We start from the raw sequence: 18,501 nt of genomic DNA, 5'->3' as shown, positions 1-18,501 counted from the left end.
CAGAGACAGCAGCCTCTCCGCTGAACGTGTCAGTGTTGCTGCAGTGGTGTGGACTGTGAACCGTGTGGACTGTGAACCGTGTGGACGGTCACTGGTGGTGCTGAGTTCTGACAGCCGAGCCGACTCACAGCTTCTTCTTAAGGCCTATTCATAGTCTGGTTTTTCGGTGGTCAGCTCACCACCGCTCCGGTGGTGAGCTGACCACCGGAGCTGAAATAACGTTGAGCGGTGGTGAGTTAAAACAGAGAGAAGGGCTGGAGCGGTGGCGGTGGTTTGCTCTTCACCGCGGCTCGTGACGTCATGTTGTAGTTCGGTGGTCACCTCAGTGACGTCATGTTGTAGTTCGGTGGTCACCTCAGTGACGTCATGTTGTAGTTCGGTGGTCACCTCAGTGACGTCATGTTGTAGTTCGGTGGTCACCTCAGTGACGTCATGTTGTAGTTCGGTGGTCACCTCACCACCGAAAACCCATGCAGACTATGTATGAGCCTTTAGTTCTGAATTACTTTATCTTTGCCTTGAAAAAGACCGTAGGACGTAGTAGGCTATAATATCCATTTTGCGTTTTTGCTGTTTTCCAAAATAAACCAGCGCGCTACTGTTTGCTACAAAGCAAGAGGTTTACAGACATACCAATAGAATGAATGAATGAATGACCTTTATTTATATAGCACCCTTCTCAGCACGAGTGCACAGGGTGCTTTACAATAGTACAAAATTAAAACTATAAAAACAGCAGCAGCCATTTTCACAGGGTCAACAGTGAAAAACAACATAGCAACAAAAATAAAAACACAAACAGTAGAAAAACAGTGATTATATGTGACCAAATGCCTGTCTAAACATGAGTGTTTTTAATTGTTTTTTAAAAGAGGCCTCAGAAAGGACAGTTCTTAGGTCCAGGGGGAGGGCGTTCCACAGCCTAGGGGCTGTCACTTCAAAAGCTCGGTCACCCTTTGTTTTTAATCTGGTCCTGGGGACCACGAGGAGGTGCTGATCGGCTGAACGGAGTGAGCGTGTGGTTGTGTAAGGTTGAATCAGTTCAGTGATGTAGGCAGGGGCTTGGCCGTGGAGTGCTTTGTGGGTGAAAGTGAGGATTTTGAAATGTATTCTGTATTGTACCGGGAGCCAATGCAGTGAGGCTAGAATGGGTGTAATGTGACATGACTTTTTTGACCTGGTGAGTAATCTGGCGGCTGCGTTGTAAACCAGTTGCAGTTTGTCAATGGATGTTTTGTTGAGGCAGGTGAAAAGTGAATTGCAGTAGTCTAACCTGGAAGATATAAAAGCATATGTAGTAGCCAATCATATGCTGATTAGGCCAGTTGCTGTATAGTGTATAGCCTACCCGATCAGCGACCACCAGGGGGCAGCGACAACACACACACACACACACACACACACACACACAATAGCCTTCTATATAATGCTGCACACATATATTATATATATTTAAAGAAATACCCAGCATATGTTTTGTGAAGGCTAAGCCTTCCCTAGCCTTACACACCCGCCGCCTATGTCTACAGGACGACTCAAGTGTTTTTTTCATTTCAGTTTGAGCGCTATATTGAATACCCTTGCGCAGCAAACACTGTCCGTATTGAGCCAATAAAATAGGCTACCACACGTTATTGTATAACAGCCAGAGCCAGGCACATATTAACCCTAACCCAGAGTCAGGCACATATTAACCCTAACCCAGAGCCAGGCACATATTAACCCTAACCCAGAGCCAGGCACATATTAACCCTAACCCAGAGCCAGGCACATATTAACCCTACTAACTAACCCTAACCCAGAGCCAGGCCCAAAACATTTAGACGTTCGGGAGGTCTTATCGCGTTGTAATGATTTCAGAAGGGTATTATAAAGCGCAGCACGGTTTATATATATACACCATAGGCAGGGCTCGAAATAGCGACCATTTTGGTCGCAAATGCGCCTGAATTTTAATCTGTGCGATCTCAAAATATAACTGGGCGCACCAGTGCTACTGCATATAATTACTGTAGTGCGACCAAAACGATCGCGACCGAAAGTGTCGCGGGCCGGTTCCCTCCCGCGAGATGATTTAAACTTGTAGAGCATAAAGATCTGAGCATGTCAAAAAAAAGTAAGTTCCTAGTCCATTCCTGTCCAGAGTTATGATTGTTTAAAGAAATATCTCCTTGGCTTCTTCTACTTCCTCTAACCTCCCGTCAGTCCGTGGACTGATTGGGTGATCAACATCAGCTGGACCTGAGGTCCTCAGCTGTGAGAGACAGCAAAAGGGCTCAATTGAATGGAATGTGTGGAGTCACACACACACATTTATGATGACGTTGTGAAAATAACTTCTCATAAATATATACAGTAGGCCTATATATATATATATATATATATATATATTTTTTTACTTCAATCAAAAAGCAGGCCTACATAAAACAAAGGGTTTTGTAGCCATTTACAAATTCAGAAATTATAGCAGAGACAGTATTTAGAATTTAATTATATTTTCAACTGGTTTATTGCCACAAAAATAGCATCTCATACCAACTGGCTTGTAGGCCAGTGGTTCCCAAAGTGGGGTCCGGGGATCCCTAGGGGTCCTCGGTTAAATGATAGTTAGGAACCAAATGGACCCTTATGGAAAATCAGAGCCGTAAAAATCTTCTCATATGGGGGTCCCTGGCATATATTTTCAAATGGGGGTCCGTGGGCTAATGAGTGTCAATTTGAGGGTGCTTGACATGAAAAATGTTGGGAACCACTGCTGTAGGCTACAAGTGTAATAATAATGAATGTAAAAAATCGATTACATATTGGTGCTCGTAAAATTTTGGTGGGTGCTCCTAATTTTTTTCTGGTGCTCCTTCATTCTGAATTTGGGAGCACCAGTGCTACCAAGTAAAAAAGTTAATTTCGAGCCCTGACCATAGGATAGATCAAGTCATGTGACGCATCACCGCCACAAATAGTGCTACAGCGTTATCTAAAATGCACTTCCGCCTACCTCACCGTCAGTTACTTGAATTCATGAACATTTACGTGCCTCCCTGAGAGGGAGAGAGAAGAAGGAAAGCCGTGCGTGCGTTCCACGGGTCTGGTCGCTTGCAGAAAGGTTTACAGACAACGAAGGACGGACAGAACTCTTTTGACTGACAAAGAGCTGGAATAGGCTGTGGAACAAATTAATCCACAGCAGCATGCAGGCTATAATGCCGGTTTTAGTTCCGAACCATCAGGATAATTTTATTCGTATTTCATCATCACCACCAGACATTGTTATTTCTGCAAATCGCATACAACAAATATAACTTCTAAAAACAACATTTAGTCTACATGTTGATGCTGTGAGTACATTCGTAATGTAAGTTTGCCTACATGTGGAAGTACTTGGAATGCAAATGGTCCATTAGCTTGAACAACAATGCCTGTCTGCAGCCGGGAGGGAGGTGTGAACTTCACTGCTTGCGGGGGAGAAAGAGTGACAGCGGTCAGTTTGGCCAAAAAAGACTTGACCTAGTAGGGTTTAACTATGCCTAAAATCATATTTACAAAACGTTTCAGATGGGGAAAAAAACAGAGATGATTTCAATCGAATATTTAGACAAAGTCATGCAAGGGGAACTTTCTCAGGACTTCATGGGCAAAGAAAATCAACTTCTCAAAATCGGTCAGAAAGACTGCTCCGACGTGCTAGTGTTAAAGGAGAATTCCATACTAAAAGGCTTTCTTACCTTTCTTTGTAGTTGTTACGTCCCCACCAAAGATGTCCAGGTGTTATTTTGTGCAAAAGCTCCTTATTGGCTATTTCCCCTAACATAAGCCCTAAATGAATTGCATTGAATTGAATGGGGCTATGGGGTGTTGTGCTAATTCACTTATTTCCATCGCTCAACATTAGTATTTTTTTGTATATATCCTCTCTTCATAATGTAAATAATATCCCAAGAGGCACACTTTACTACTTATTTCGATGGAAATAAGAGATTTAGCACAACACCCCATAGCCCCAATTCAATTCAATGCAATTAATTGAGGGCTCATGGTAGGGGAAATAGCCAATAAGGAGTTTTTGCACAAAAAAACACCTTGACCTCTTTGATGGGGACGTAACGACTACAAAGAAAGGTAAGAAAGCCTTCTAGCATGGAATTCTCCTTTAAAGAACAGAACAGGAATTCGTCATAAAGGAAGCAAAAAGGGAAAATAAACATACAGTGAGGGGAAAGGGGGGGAAGGCGGTGGGGGGGATTCAGATTTTACAGAGGCCAGTTTCGAATTGCAGCCGTCCGTAGGTGGCCTTTGAGAGCGGTTTTGAAGGAGTCAAGGGATTCACATGTCTTAATGACTGTTGATAGGGCGTTCCACATTTTTGGTGGCATAGGAGCGAAAATAATTTAGTCCCTTGTTTGTGCCGAATCTGGGTTGTACATGGTTCGTTGCACTCCCTCTGGTGTTGTGGGTGTGGACTTCGTTTACATTAAGGAAGTATTTAGACAGGTACATGGGTATCATGGTGGTGTATCGAATCTTGTGGACCAGACCCATTGCAAGATGCTGTACTCTGTCGTCGACCCTAAGCCATCCCAGCCTGTCAAAGTGGGCAGGGGTGAGGTGGGTTCGGGGTGTGAGGCCAAGTAGGAGCTTGAGCAGTTTGTTTTGGGAGGTCTGGAGCCTTGTTTTAAGGGCCTTTGAGGTGCTGTGGTACCATTCCTAGTCAAAGAAACCTTGTACGAGGGCTCCTGTTAAGGTCTTCAAGGTGTTTTTGGTGACCAGTGAGGAGATCCTGTAAAGGAATCTTGTTCTTTGATTGACCTTTTTGATTACGTTGGTGGCCATTTTATAACCGGATAGATTAGCCTCCAGGATGTATCCTAGGTAGGTAATTTCATCTTTACGTGTGATAATATTGTCACCCACTCTAACCAAGAAGTCATCTGCCTTGCTGAGATTACTAATTGATCCGAAGAGAATGGATTCAGTTTTTCCCAGGTGTAAGGATAGTTTGTTAATATTTATTGTTTTTCAGGTCTGCCATCCACAGCCGAGGTCTGTTCTGTAATATACTGTGTATAGGTGTATTATACTGTGTATAGGTGTATTATACTGTGTAATATTCATACTGTATTGTATTGTTTCAGGTCTGCCATCCACGGTAGAGGTCTGTTCTGTAATATACTGTGTATAGGTGTAATATACTGTATTGTATTGTTTCAGGTCTGCCATCCACGGTAGAGGTCTGTTCTGTATTATACTGTATATAGGTGTATTATACTGTGTATAGGTGTATTATACTGTGTATAGGTGTATTATACTGTATATAGGTGTAATATACTGTGTATAGGTGTATTATACTGTGTATAGGTGTGTTATACTGTGTAATATTCATACTGTATTGTATTGTTTCAGGTCTGCCATCCACGGTAGAGGTCTGTTCTGTATTATACTGTGTATAGGTGTGTTATACTGTGTAATATTCATACTGTATTGTATTGTTTCAGGTCTGCCATCCACGGTAGAGGTCTGTTCTGTATTATACTGTGTATAGGTGTGTAATATACTGTATTGTATTGTTTCAGGTCTGCCATCCACGGTAGAGGTCTGTTCTGTATTATACTGTATTGTATTGTTTCAGGTCTGCCATCCACGGTAGAGGTCTGTTCTGTAAGCGGAACATCGAGGCGGGGGAGATGGTGATCGAATACGCAGGAAACGTCATCCGTTCTGTCCTCACCGACAAGAGAGAGAAGTACTACGACGGGAAGGTGAGAGACCGTTATCTACATGTTCTAAACATGTAACAAAACATGTTATAACACCGTGTTCTATGTCCTTGACATGGTCTTATAAACATGTTATAACGGTTAATAATGTGTCCCCAGGACACTGGCTGCTACATGTTCCATATCGATGACTTTGACATGGTGTTATAAACATGTTATGTGTTATTAACATGTTTTAATGTCTTATAAACATGTTTTAATGTGTTATAATTAAGCAATAAGCCACGAGAGGTCTCAGGTTACCGGGTATTTTACACTGGCTGGGGGCGTAGGCAGACCCGAGGCGCAGCCGAGGGGCTTCTACCCGCACGGCATGTGTTTGTAAATCAATCAAGCGCTCTCCTTCCCCAGTTCAGCTACAAGGCTCTCCTTCCCCAGTTCAGCTACAAGGCTCTCCTTCCCCAGTTCAGCTACAAGGCTCTCCTTCCCCAGTTCAGCTACAAGGCTCTCCTTCCCCAGTTCAGCTACAAGGCTCTCCTTCCCCAGTTCAACTACAAGGCTCTCCTTCCCCAGTTCAGCTACAAGGCTCTCCTTCCCCAGTTCAGCTACAAGGCTCTCCTTCCCCAGTTCAGCTACAAGGCTGCAAGATGATACAAAGTGATTGAAGGAGTGGGTTATCGGTGAAATTTACACCGGTCACGTGTAGGGTTGGGATTCGGAACCGGGTCCATTTCAGACCCGGTTCCGACATTGCGGATCCGGAGCCGGTTCCATCGTTTTTTTATTAACGGTTCCCCAAACGGATCTCATCAGTTGTCATTTAGCTCCGCTGTGTCTGTGCATGCATGCAAGCAGAGCCTGTGTTGACGTCACCCCACCTACATGAGAGAGTGGGGTCGGGGGGGAGGATACGCCCACTGTTCTGTGCATTCAGCGACCGCCGCGGAGCGAGTGGGACAGTATGTCGAAGAGATCTCCAAAGTGTGGTTAACAGAGAGGGAAACGACTGAGGCTGAGCACGCAAAGTGCAATAAATGTGATAGTTGCCAGCAAAGGTTGTTGCAACTTGTACCACATTGAGGAAACATCTCAAAATCAATATGCCTACACATCGCGTTTGTGAGCCATGCGGAAAGCCGTGCCCTCTCTCCCCGCAGCTCCACCACAGCCGGCGGGGGACGATCTGATGCAAGGCTGGTTTACTTTCCCCATGCTAGTAACGTAATGGAAAATAAAAACTACTAACGTCTACAGAGCTTTTCATTAGGCGTATTGTACAACTGTATTTTATGAATCACGTTAACTATAGAGCCAAATCAATCTGTCTGCACTTACTTTTACAACTTATATGCGACTCGATCAATTGCTTTTGATTTGGCTCTAAATTAATCGCGTGGCTGTTGAGAGCCCAGCGTTTAGGAGGTGCATATACCTCCATAGATTGATTACTTTATAAACAATTGCAGAAAAAAGCACAGGAACGTAGCATACAGTTCAATACAAGGTCTGCTTGAGGATTTTATAATCCAATAAAGCACTATGGCTTGTTTCCATTAAGGTAAGGTAAGGGGTCCTTATATTATTATTATATTATTATTATTATATATTATTAAATTAATTTGAACATTAAAGACAACATTTTTCACTACAACAATATCATTAATGTGTACTGTATATTTAATATACAGTACAAATTGCAATATACAGTACAAATTGCAACAATGATATTGTTGTGGTGGCTAGCTGCTGCTGGTGGTGAAGTTTAAATAATAGTGCCACCTCATAATCGTAAAGTGCATTTTCAATAATTTGAATGAATGAATTTGTGTTTATTATGTACTTGGTTAGGTTAGTTATAATATAAGCATAATCTATGTCAGAAAAAAGGGGAAATAAATAATATTAGGATCCATTAAGGGAACCGGAACCGGAACCGTTAAGAGGGATCCGGGAAGGATCCGGAACCGTTAAAATCCTAACGAATCCCAACCCTAGTCACGTGACGGTAACCAGCCAATCAGAATGAAGTATTGGGACTACCCGTTTTAGAAACATGTTTTAATTAGGGATGCCAAACGACTCCTATTTGGCCAATCGACGTGTCGATAGATTTTTTTCCCTATTTTTTATATTTTTGTTGTTGCTGCGCAGCAGTTGAGGAGAACGCAACTATGCATTCCTTTAAGCAACACAACTTCTGCAGCTGCATCCATATGTTTAGAATTTGCATCTGATCAAATCCCATTAATAAAAAATAAACTTTATTTTGTAAACAACAAAACTGAAGGAGCAGCGGCGCTATCGGCTAGCCGCTAGTCCCAACTCTCAAGTGTCTGCAGCCTGTCACGAGTCCCGTAATGAACTGATACGGGACGCACGTTGTTCCGTATTTTAATGTCGGGTCGGGGAATAAATACAGTATGAATGACGGCGCGATTTATTTGACAACTCTGTCCTGCTTTCTTCACGAGAAGAGAAGAGCGCTCACCGCTCAGAACAGAGCAGACCTGTGGTTGTTAGAAACATGTTATAATGTGTTATAAACATGTTTAATGTGTTATTAACATGTTATAAACATGTATTAATGTGTCCCCAGGGCATCGGCTGCTACATGTTCCGCATCGACGACTTCGACGTGGTGGACGCCACCATGCACGGCAACGCGGCGCGCTTCATCAACCACTCGTGCGAGCCCAACTGCTACTCGCGCGTCATCAACGTGGAGGGGCAGAAACACATCGTCATCTTCGCCCTGAGGAAGATCTACCGCGGAGAGGAGCTCACCTACGACTACAAGTTCCCCATCGAGGACGCCAGCAACAAGCTCAACTGCAACTGTGGAGCGCGACGCTGCCGCCGCTTCCTCAACTGAGAACGTTAAACTGAACCAGGAGGGTCTGGTTATTATTAAGCCTTACATTAAGGTGTTCCACTGGACCGCTCGCCGGCCCGCGGGATTTAAGCCACTAGGAGACGGGAGAGGAGCTGGGAACTGCCCTGCCCCGTTGGGGGGGAAGGGGAACTGCCCTGCCCTGTTGGGGGGGAAGGGGAACTGCCCTGCCCCGTTGGGGGGAAGGGGAACTGCCCTGCCCTGTTGGGGGGAAGGGCCCTGCCCCGTTGGGGTGAGGGGGAAGGGCCCTGCCCCGTTGGGGGGAAGGGCCCTGGCCTGTACGGGGTTGGGGTGAGGGGGAAGGGCCCTGGCCGGTTGGGGGAAGGGCCCTGGCCTATACGGGCTAACAGACTAACTATCAATACATGTCTTTCCTGCTTTACTTTTCGCGCGACAGCCTATAACCAATAGAGAAGTGCGTGTGTGCACAGCGTAGCGCTAGTGGAGCAGCGTTAGCCTAGCGTTAGCAGAGCAGCGTTAGCCTAGCGCTAGCGGTGCAGCGTTAGCATAGCTAACGTTCTCCTGTTGGTATTTATGACACCTTAACGTGTCACAGCCTTATCCGTTTTATCACCAACCAATCAACGCTAGGCTTCAGTTCCTGTTGATTTGTTTTCTTATTATTTAAGAGATTTATTTTATTTTTCTGATTAATGATTTTCTTTTTTTTTTTGGACACGTCTAAATAATCATGTCGTTTCCAGGGAGGAGGAGGAGGAGGAGCTTGTTTAAACTCTGGAGCCAATAAGATCGCCAGGACCTGTTTCAACCTTAATGTGTGTTTATTTTTATTATTTTTTTACGTTTGTTCACCTTCGACATTTCTTTGTAGAAAAACTGTAGTTATTTTATCAACATGGTGCTAACATGAGGACGGCTCTTTTAGAAGCTCTTCATTTTAAGGTTTTTTTTTTTTGTCTTGTTTCGTTGAGGTTCAACATGCAAATCCGGTAATTCATTATAATAATAAGCGTGTATGTAAATTAATGTATGCTCATTAAAACACACTGTACTTTTAAAGAGACACTTGAATCAGGTGTCTTAAGTGACGTGCATTACAATATAAGTTATTTAATTACAATAAGTGACGTCATTATATACATATATATATATATATATATATATATATATAATACATCTGTCCTTTTGTTTTCCTTTTTGGTCTCCTTCCTTCTCAAGCGTCCGTCTGAGAATATCCGATCTAAAGCTCACACGGTGAGTTGGTAATGGGATGTAGCTCGGGGGCGTGACACACTGGAAAGGGAGATTTTTGTATTTAAGTTAAACTGTTTCTGAATCCTAAATGTTGGCAGTCAGGTTAGGGTTAAAGGTTAGGGTTAACCCTAACCCACAAGGTTTAGGGTTAACCCTAACCCACGAGGTTTAGGGTTAACCCTAACCCACGAGGTTTAGGGTTAACCCTAACCCACGAGGTTTAGGGTTAACCCTAACCCACGAGGTTTAGGGTTAACCCTAACACTAACCCAGTGAAGGAGGTTAGGGTCAGGGTTAACCCTAACCCACAAGGTTTAGGGTTAACCCTAACCCACAAGGTTTAGGGTTAACCCTAACCCACCAGGTTTAGGGTTAACCCTAACACTAACCCAGTGAAGGAGGTTTTGAACCGACTTAAGTTTTTAAGTTTTTGTGGTTGTACAGTTTTATGTAGCGAACACTATCCAAGAAGAGTTTAGTTCAACTTTGTGTTTTATTTTTTACTGTCCTAGCAACACGAAAACACAAGAAAAATGCCGGTTCTCCTCCTGTTTGCTGTAGGAGGGTTCCACCATTTACAAAAACAAAAACCCAAGTCCAAATAGTTCGTCTTGACATTTCTCCCGAATCGTTCCCTGAAACTCGACTCACGTCGGGGGGGGGGGGGGGGGGGGAGATCGCAGTGCTAACATGCTAACCGCACTGCTAATGGCACTGCTAACGTGCTAACAGAATAAACCGAAACTTCTCCCAAACGGCTAGATTCCTCGGGGGTCCCTCTGCGCTGGGAGTCTAGCGGGGCGGGGGGGGGGGTTCTCATTTAGCGAACGAGGTCGTCGCTCACACTGTGGGAGTCGTTGATTAGCGTTGATTTTAAACTAAAAGGATGAAGGAACGCTGATCGTTCATATAAAGGAACGCTGATCGTTCATGTGAAACACATAGTAGTTCTAATCACACCAGATCCAGGCGTAGTTTGTATTTATTCATGTTTCTGCAAAACGTTGTTTGGAAGTTCTTGTTATAATAATAATATTAGTAGTATTATTATTATTTTGTACAAAATGGTGACGGTTTAATATATTTGGGAGACGCCCCCCCCACACACACACACCTGTTATTTTTATGTAATTTTTTTTGTTTACACTCGATTTCCTTATTTTCACTCTTTTTACTTGAATCCTATTTTTTGAGTCGTTTGTTTGTAAATGTAAGCCTTTATTTGAGACGTTACTCTAAAGCAGGTCTTTTTTTATATATAGTTTTATTTTATTTTATCATTTTTCTTTTTGTTCCTCTTTCATCTTTGTCGTTATTATCCACAGCTCCCCCTGCTGGAGGAGCTCCAACACGCCATGGTCTCTCCTCCCTAAAGAAATCTAGTCGTTGGCCAATCAACGCAGAGCTTAGTACTCCCGCCCACCCTCCTCCCTTCTCGTCCAATCAACGTGATCACAGAGCTTAGTACTCCCGCCCACCCTCCTCCCTTCTCGTCCAATGGAGTGGACGTAAGCCCCGGTATTATTGACACGTGTCAATCAATCAATCAATCAATCATCATCGTCATGCTTATCCAATTAAAACGAGAGAGAGAGAGAACAGAGTCACTCCCACTTCCTGGTCAATGAGTTCCCACTTCCTGGTCAATGAGTCTACCTCAGAATGTTCGGGGAATAAATAAATAATCCTATAAATGCAAAAACAGAGAGAATAGTTAAGAAAGAACCCTTTCACTCACCTGGTTTCAGCTCTGCGTTTTACCTGGTTTCACTCACCTGGTTTCAGCTCTGCGTTATACCTGGTTTCACTCACCTGGTTTCAGCTCTGCGTTACACCTGGTTTCACTCACCTGGTTTCAGCTCTGCGTTACACCTGGTTTCACTCACCTGGTTTCAGCTCTGCGTTACACCTGGTTTCACTCACCTGGTTTCAGCTCCGCGTTACACCTGGTTTCACTCACCTGGTTTCAGCTCTGCGTTATACCTGGTTTCACTCACCTGGTTTCAGCTCTGCGTTATACCTGGTTTCACTCACCTGGTTTCAGCTCTGTTATACAACTAAGTATGTTGCAGGCTGTACTGTCCTGTGTGCGTGTGTTAGCCTGTCCGTGTGTATGTGTGTGTTAGCGCGTGCGTGCGTGTGTATGTAATGAAGGATGTAAAACACTAGTGTTAGCCTACACCATGTGACCATCTTCTCTCCCAGAATCCTGTTCAGAAAGCTGTATGTTAAATATATATATATTATATTATATATATAGTGGGGTTATTTTAAAGTATAAAAAAGTTGTAAAAGGCATAAAAATGAGAAAATACGTGTGAACTTTAAATATGTGTCTTTGTTACCTTGTACAAATAAAAGGCCTGAGTTTGTAAATAATTGTATACATATTTCTAAACCTGTTTAATTTTTCTATGCACTTTTTTATTTATAATGTTATTTGCTTAATAAAAATGTTAAGATGTTTGAACAAATCACAACGGTCTCTTGGAATCACATTTGAACAACAATTTTCCATTTTAGCAGCCGGTCTTATGTCGAGCAACTTAACCCATTTAGACCTGAAACAATATATATATATGCCGCATTTTCACGATTTTAGTTTAGTAACCATACTTACTGCATGTTTTTTGTACCTACCCTAGGCTACACGGGGAGAACATGCAAACTCCACACAGAAAGGCCCTTTCGCCAACCCCGCCTTCGGGTATGGGCACTGATGACGCGGAGGAGGAAACACGCCGCCAGCACCCACAGCGTCCCGAGCGGGAATCGAACCCAGGACCTTCTAATATAGTGCTTTGGAATTTTCTTTCATTTTTTTTTTTTTTTCAAATCCTTTAAAAGCTTAAAAAACGGCGCGCTATAGTATGCCGTACGATATGGGCTATAGCCCACGGTCCAAAATGATGAGAAACGAGGATAACTTTTTTTTTCAAAATTTCAAAAAACATGGGCTATAACCCATCGTTTTTGTCATTTCGTCATTTTTTTCAAATCCTCAAAAATTATGAAAAACGGCGCGCTATAGTATGCCGTACGATATGGGCTATAGCCCACGGTCCAAAATGATGAGAAACGAGGATAACTTTTTTTTTCAAAATTTAAAAAAACATGGGCTATAACCCATCGTTTTTGTCATTTCGTCATTTTTTTCAAATCCTCAAAAATGATGAAAAACTGCGCGCTATAGTATGCCGTACGATATGGGCTATAGCCCACGGTCCAAAATGATGAGAAACGAGGCTAACTTTTTTTTTTCAAAATTTCAAAAAACATGGGCTATAACCCATCGTTTTTGTCATTTCGTCATTTTTTTTCAAATCCTCAAAAATGATGAAAAACTGCGCGCTATAGTATGCCGTACGATATGGGCTATAGCCCACGGTCCAAAATGATGAGAAACGAGGCTAACTTTTTTTTTCAAAATTTCAAAAAACATGGGCTATAACCCATCGTTTTTGTCATTTCGTCATTTTTTTCAAATCCTCAAAAATGATGAAAAACTGCACGCTATAGTATGCCGTACGATATGGGCTATAGCCCACGGTCCAAAATGATGAGAAACGAGGCTAACTTTTTTTTTCAAAATTTCAAAAAACATGGGCTATAACCCATCGTTTTTGTCATTTCGTCATTTTTTTCAATCCTAAAAAATGATGAAAAACTGCGCGCTATAGTATGCCGTACGATATGGGCTATAGCCCACGGTCCAAAATGATGAGAAACGAGGCTAACTTTTTTTTTCAAAATTTCGAAAAACATGGGCTATAACCCATCGTTTTTGTCATTTCGTCATTTTTTTCAAATCCTCAAAAATGATGAAAAACTGCGCGCTATAGTATGCCGTACGATATGGGCTATAGCCCACGGTCCAAAATGATGAGAAACGAGGCTAACTTTTTTTTTCAAAATTTAAAAAAACATGGGCTATAACCCATCGTTTTTGTCATTTCGTCATTTTTTTCAAATCCTCAAAAATGATGAAAAACTGCGCGCTATAGTATGCCGTACGATATGGGCTATAGCCCACGGTCCAAAATGATGAGAAACGAGGCTAACTTTTTTTTCCAAAATTTCAAAAAACATGGGCTATAACCCATCGTTTTTGTCATTTCGTCATTTTTTTCAAATCCTCAAAAATGATGAAAAACTGCGCGCTATAGTATGCCGTACGATATGGGCTATAGCCCACGGTCCAAAATGATGAGAAACGAGGCTAACTTTTTTTTTCAAAATTTCAAAAAACATGGGCTATAACCCATCGTTTTTGTCATTTCGTCATTTTTTTCAAATCCTCAAAAATGATGAAAAACTGCGCGCTATAGTATGCCGTACGATATGGGCTATAGCCCACGGTCCAAAATGATGAGAAACGAGGCTAACTTTTTTTTTCAAAATTTCAAAAAACATGGGCTATAACCCATCGTTTTTGTCATTTCGTCATTTTTTCAAATCCTAAAAAATGATGAAAAACTGCGCGCTATAGTATGCCGTACGATATGGGCTATAGCCCACGGTCCAAAATGATGAGAAACGAGGCTAACTTTTTTTTTCAAAATTTCAAAAAACATGGGCTATAACCCATCGTTTTTGTCATTTCGTCATTTTTTTCAAATCCTAAAAATTGATGAAAAACTGCGCGCTATAGTATGCCGTACGATATGGGCTATAGCCCACGGTCCAAAATGATGAGAAACGAGGCTAACTTTTTTTTTCAAAATTTCAAAAAACATGGGCTATAACCCATCGTTTTTGTCATTTCGTCATTTTTTTCAAATCCTCAAAAATGATGAAAAACTGCGCGCTATAGTATGCCGTACGATATGGGCTATAGCCCACGGTCCAAAATGATGAGAAACGAGGCTAACTTTTTTTTTCAAAATTTCAAAAAACATGGGCTATAACCCATCGTTTTTGTCATTTCGTCATTTTTTTCAATCCTAAAAAATGATGAAAAACTGCGCGCTATAGTATGCCGTACGATATGGGCTATAGCCCACGGTCCAAAATGATGAGAAACGAGGCTAACTTTTTTTTTCAAAATTTCGAAAAACATGGGCTATAACCCATCGTTTTTGTCATTTCGTCATTTTTTTCAAATCCTCAAAAATGATGAAAAACTGCGCGCTATAGTATGCCGTACGATATGGGCTATAGCCCACGGTCCAAAATGATGAGAAACGAGGCTAACTTTTTTTTTCAAAATTTAAAAAAACATGGGCTATAACCCATCGTTTTTGTCATTTCGTCATTTTTTTCAAATCCTCAAAAATGATGAAAAACTGCGCGCTATAGTATGCCGTACGATATGGGCTATAGCCCACGGTCCAAAATGATGAGAAACGAGGCTAACTTTTTTTTCCAAAATTTCAAAAAACATGGGCTATAACCCATCGTTTTTGTCATTTCGTCATTTTTTTCAAATCCTCAAAAATGATGAAAAACTGCGCGCTATAGTATGCCGTACGATATGGGCTATAGCCCACGGTCCAAAATGATGAGAAACGAGGCTAACTTTTTTTTTCAAAATTTCAAAAAACATGGGCTATAACCCATCGTTTTTGTCATTTCGTCATTTTTTTCAAATCCTCAAAAATGATGAAAAACTGCGCGCTATAGTATGCCGTACGATATGGGCTATAGCCCACGGTCCAAAATGATGAGAAACGAGGCTAACTTTTTTTTTCAAAATTTCAAAAAACATGGGCTATAACCCATCGTTTTTGTCATTTCGTCATTTTTTCAAATCCTAAAAAATGATGAAAAACTGCGCGCTATAGTATGCCGTACGATATGGGCTATAGCCCACGGTCCAAAATGATGAGAAACGAGGCTAACTTTTTTTTTCAAAATTTCAAAAAACATGGGCTATAACCCATCGTTTTTGTCATTTCGTCATTTTTTTCAAATCCTAAAAATTGATGAAAAACTGCGCGCTATAGTATGCCGTACGATATGGGCTATAGCCCACGGTCCAAAATGATGAGAAACGAGGCTAACTTTTTTTTTCAAAATTTCAAAAAACATGGGCTATAACCCATCGTTTTTGTCATTTCGTCATTTTTTTCAAATCCTCAAAAATGATGAAAAACTGCACGCTATAGTATGCCGTACGATATGGGCTATAGCCCACGGTCCAAAATGATGAGAAACGAGGCTAACTTTTTTTTTCAAAATTTCAAAAAACATGGGCTATAACCCATCGTTTTTGTCATTTCGTCATTTTTTTCAAATCCTAAAAAATGATGAAAAACTGCGCGCTATAGTATGCCGTACGATATGGGCTATAGCCCACGGACCAAAATGATGAGAAACGAGGCTAACTTTTTTTTTCAAAATTTCAAAAAACATGGGCTATAACCCATCGTTTTTGTCATTTCGTCATTTTTTTCAAATCCTCAAAAATGATGAAAAACTGCGCGCTATAGTATGCCGTACGATATGGGCTATAGCCCACGGTCCAAAATGATGAGAAACAAGGCTAACTTTTTTTTTTCAAAATTTAAAAAAACATGGGCTATAACCCATCGTTTTTGTCATTTCGTCATTTTTTTTCAAATCCTCAAAAATGATGAAAAACGGCGCGCTATAGTATGCCGTACGATATGGGCTATAGCCCACGGTCCAAAATGATGAGAAACGAGGCTAACTTTTTTTTTCAAAATTTCAAAAAACATGGGCTATAACCCATCGTTTTTGTCATTTCATCATTTTTTTCAAATCCTCAAAAATGATGAAAAACTGCGCGCTATAGTATGCCGTACGATATGGGCTATAGCCCACGGTCCAAAATGATGAGAAACGAGGATAACTTTTTTTTTCAAAATTTCAAAAAACATGGGCTATAACCCATCGTTTTTGTCATTTCGTCATTTTTTTCAAATCCTCAAAAATGATGAAAAACTGCGCGCTATAGTATGCCGTACGATATGGGCTATAGCCCACGGTCCAAAATGATGAGAAACGAGGCTAACTTTTTTTTTCAAAATTTCAAAAAACATGGGCTATAACCCATCGTTTTTGTCATTTCGTCATTTTTTTCAAATCCTAAAAAATGATGAAAAACTGCGCGCTATAGTATGCCGTACGATATGGGCTATAGCCCACGGTCCAAAATGATGAGAAACGAGGCTAACTTTTTTTTTCAAAATTTCAAAAAACATGGGCTATAACCCATCGTTTTTGTCATTTCGTCATTTTTTTCAAATCCTCAAAAATGATGAAAAACTGCGCGCTATAGTATGCCGTACGATATGGGCTATAGCCCACGGTCCAAAATGATGAGAAACGAGGCTAACTTTTTTTTTCAAAATTTAAAAAAACATGGGCTATAACCCATCGTTTTTGTCATTTCGTCATTTTTTTCAAATCCTCAAAAATGATGAAAAACTGCGCGCTATAGTATGCCGTACGATATGGGCTATAGCCCACGGTCCAAAATGATGAGAAAAGAGGCTAACTTTTTTTTCCAAATTTTCAAAAAACATGGGCTATAACCCATCGTTTTTGTCATTTCATCATTTTTTTCAAATCCTCAAAAATGATGAAAAACTGCGCGCTATAGTATGCCGTACGATATGGGCTATAGCCCACGGTCCAAAATGATGAGAAACGAGGCTAACTTTTTTTTTCAAAATTTCAAAAAACATGGGCTATAACCCATCGTTTTTGTCATTTCGTCATTTTTTTCAAATCCTCAAAAATGATGAAAAACTGCGCGCTATAGTATGCCGTACGATATGGGCTATAGCCCACGGTCCAAAATGATGAGAAACGAGGCTAACTTTTTTTTTCAAAATTTCAAAAAACATGGGCTATAACCCATCGTTTTTGTCATTTCGTCATTTTTTTCAAATCCTAAAAAATGATGAAAAACTGCGCGCTATAGTATGCCGTACGATATGGGCTATAGCCCATGGTCCAAAATGATGAGAAACGAGGCTAACTTTTTTTTTCAAAATTTCAAAAAACATGGGCTATAACCCATCGTTTTTGTCATTTCGTCATTTTTTTCAAATCCTCAAAAATGATGAAAAACTGCGCGCTATAGTATGCCGTACGATATGGGCTATAGCCCACGGTCCAAAATGATGAGAAACGAGGCTAACTTTTTTTTTCAAAATTTCAAAAAACATGGGCTATAACCCATCGTTTTTGTCATTTCGTCATTTTTTTCAAATCCTCAAAAATGATGAAAAACTGCGCGCTATAGTATGCCGTACGATATGGGCTATAGCCCACGGTCCAAAATGATGAGAAACGAGGCTAACTTTTTTTTCCAAAATTTCAAAAAACATGGGCTATAACCCATCGTTTTTGTCATTTCGTCATTTTTTTCAAATCCTAAAAAATGATGAAAAACTGCGCGCTATAGTATGCCGTACGATATGGGCTATAGCCCACGGTCCAAAATGATGAGAAACGAGGCTAACTTTTTTTTTCAAAATTTCAAAAAACATGGGCTATAACCCATCGTTTTTGTCATTTCGTCATTTTTTTCAAATCCTCAAAAATGATGAAAAACTGCGCGCTATAGTATGCCGTACGATATGGGCTATAGCCCACGGTCCAAAATGATGAGAAACGAGGCTAACTTTTTTTTTCAAAATTTCAAAAAACATGAGCTATAACCCATCGTTTTTGTCATTTCGTCATTTTTTTCAAATCCTAAAAAATGATGAA

The 18,501-nt window shown here is 41.1% G+C and overlaps 1 protein-coding gene and 1 long non-coding RNA gene across 3 annotated transcripts in view; one reads left to right on the top strand and one right to left on the bottom strand.

Annotated features, from left to right (window-relative positions):
- Positions 1–8,736, top strand: part of kmt2bb (lysine (K)-specific methyltransferase 2Bb) — a 101,000-nt gene extending 92,264 nt beyond the window's left edge. For both annotated transcript variants that reach the window (XM_080767192.1, XM_080767191.1), the window contains 2 exons: positions 5,624–5,753; positions 8,308–8,736. In XM_080767192.1, coding sequence (XP_080623318.1) covers positions 5,624–5,753; positions 8,308–8,583 — 406 coding nt within the window. In that variant the 3' untranslated portion in view covers positions 8,584–8,736. The remainder of the gene's footprint in view (positions 1–5,623; positions 5,754–8,307) is intronic.
- A 1,910-nt stretch (positions 8,737–10,646) lies between these two features.
- On the bottom strand, positions 10,647–12,288 carry LOC308318314. Its single transcript, XR_013964345.1, has 3 exons — positions 11,814–12,288; positions 11,703–11,725; positions 10,647–11,651 (listed from the first exon to the last, which is right to left on the bottom strand). It is a non-coding gene; the product is annotated as an uncharacterized lncRNA (long non-coding RNA).
- Between the last annotated feature and the right edge of the window lie 6,213 nt (positions 12,289–18,501).

Source organism: Protomyctophum bolini (genome assembly GCF_963924005.1).
Source record: "Protomyctophum bolini genome assembly, chromosome: 7".
Lineage (NCBI taxonomy): Eukaryota > Metazoa > Chordata > Actinopteri > Myctophiformes > Myctophidae > Protomyctophum > Protomyctophum bolini.
This window is presented reverse-complemented; position numbering and strand designations above follow the sequence as displayed.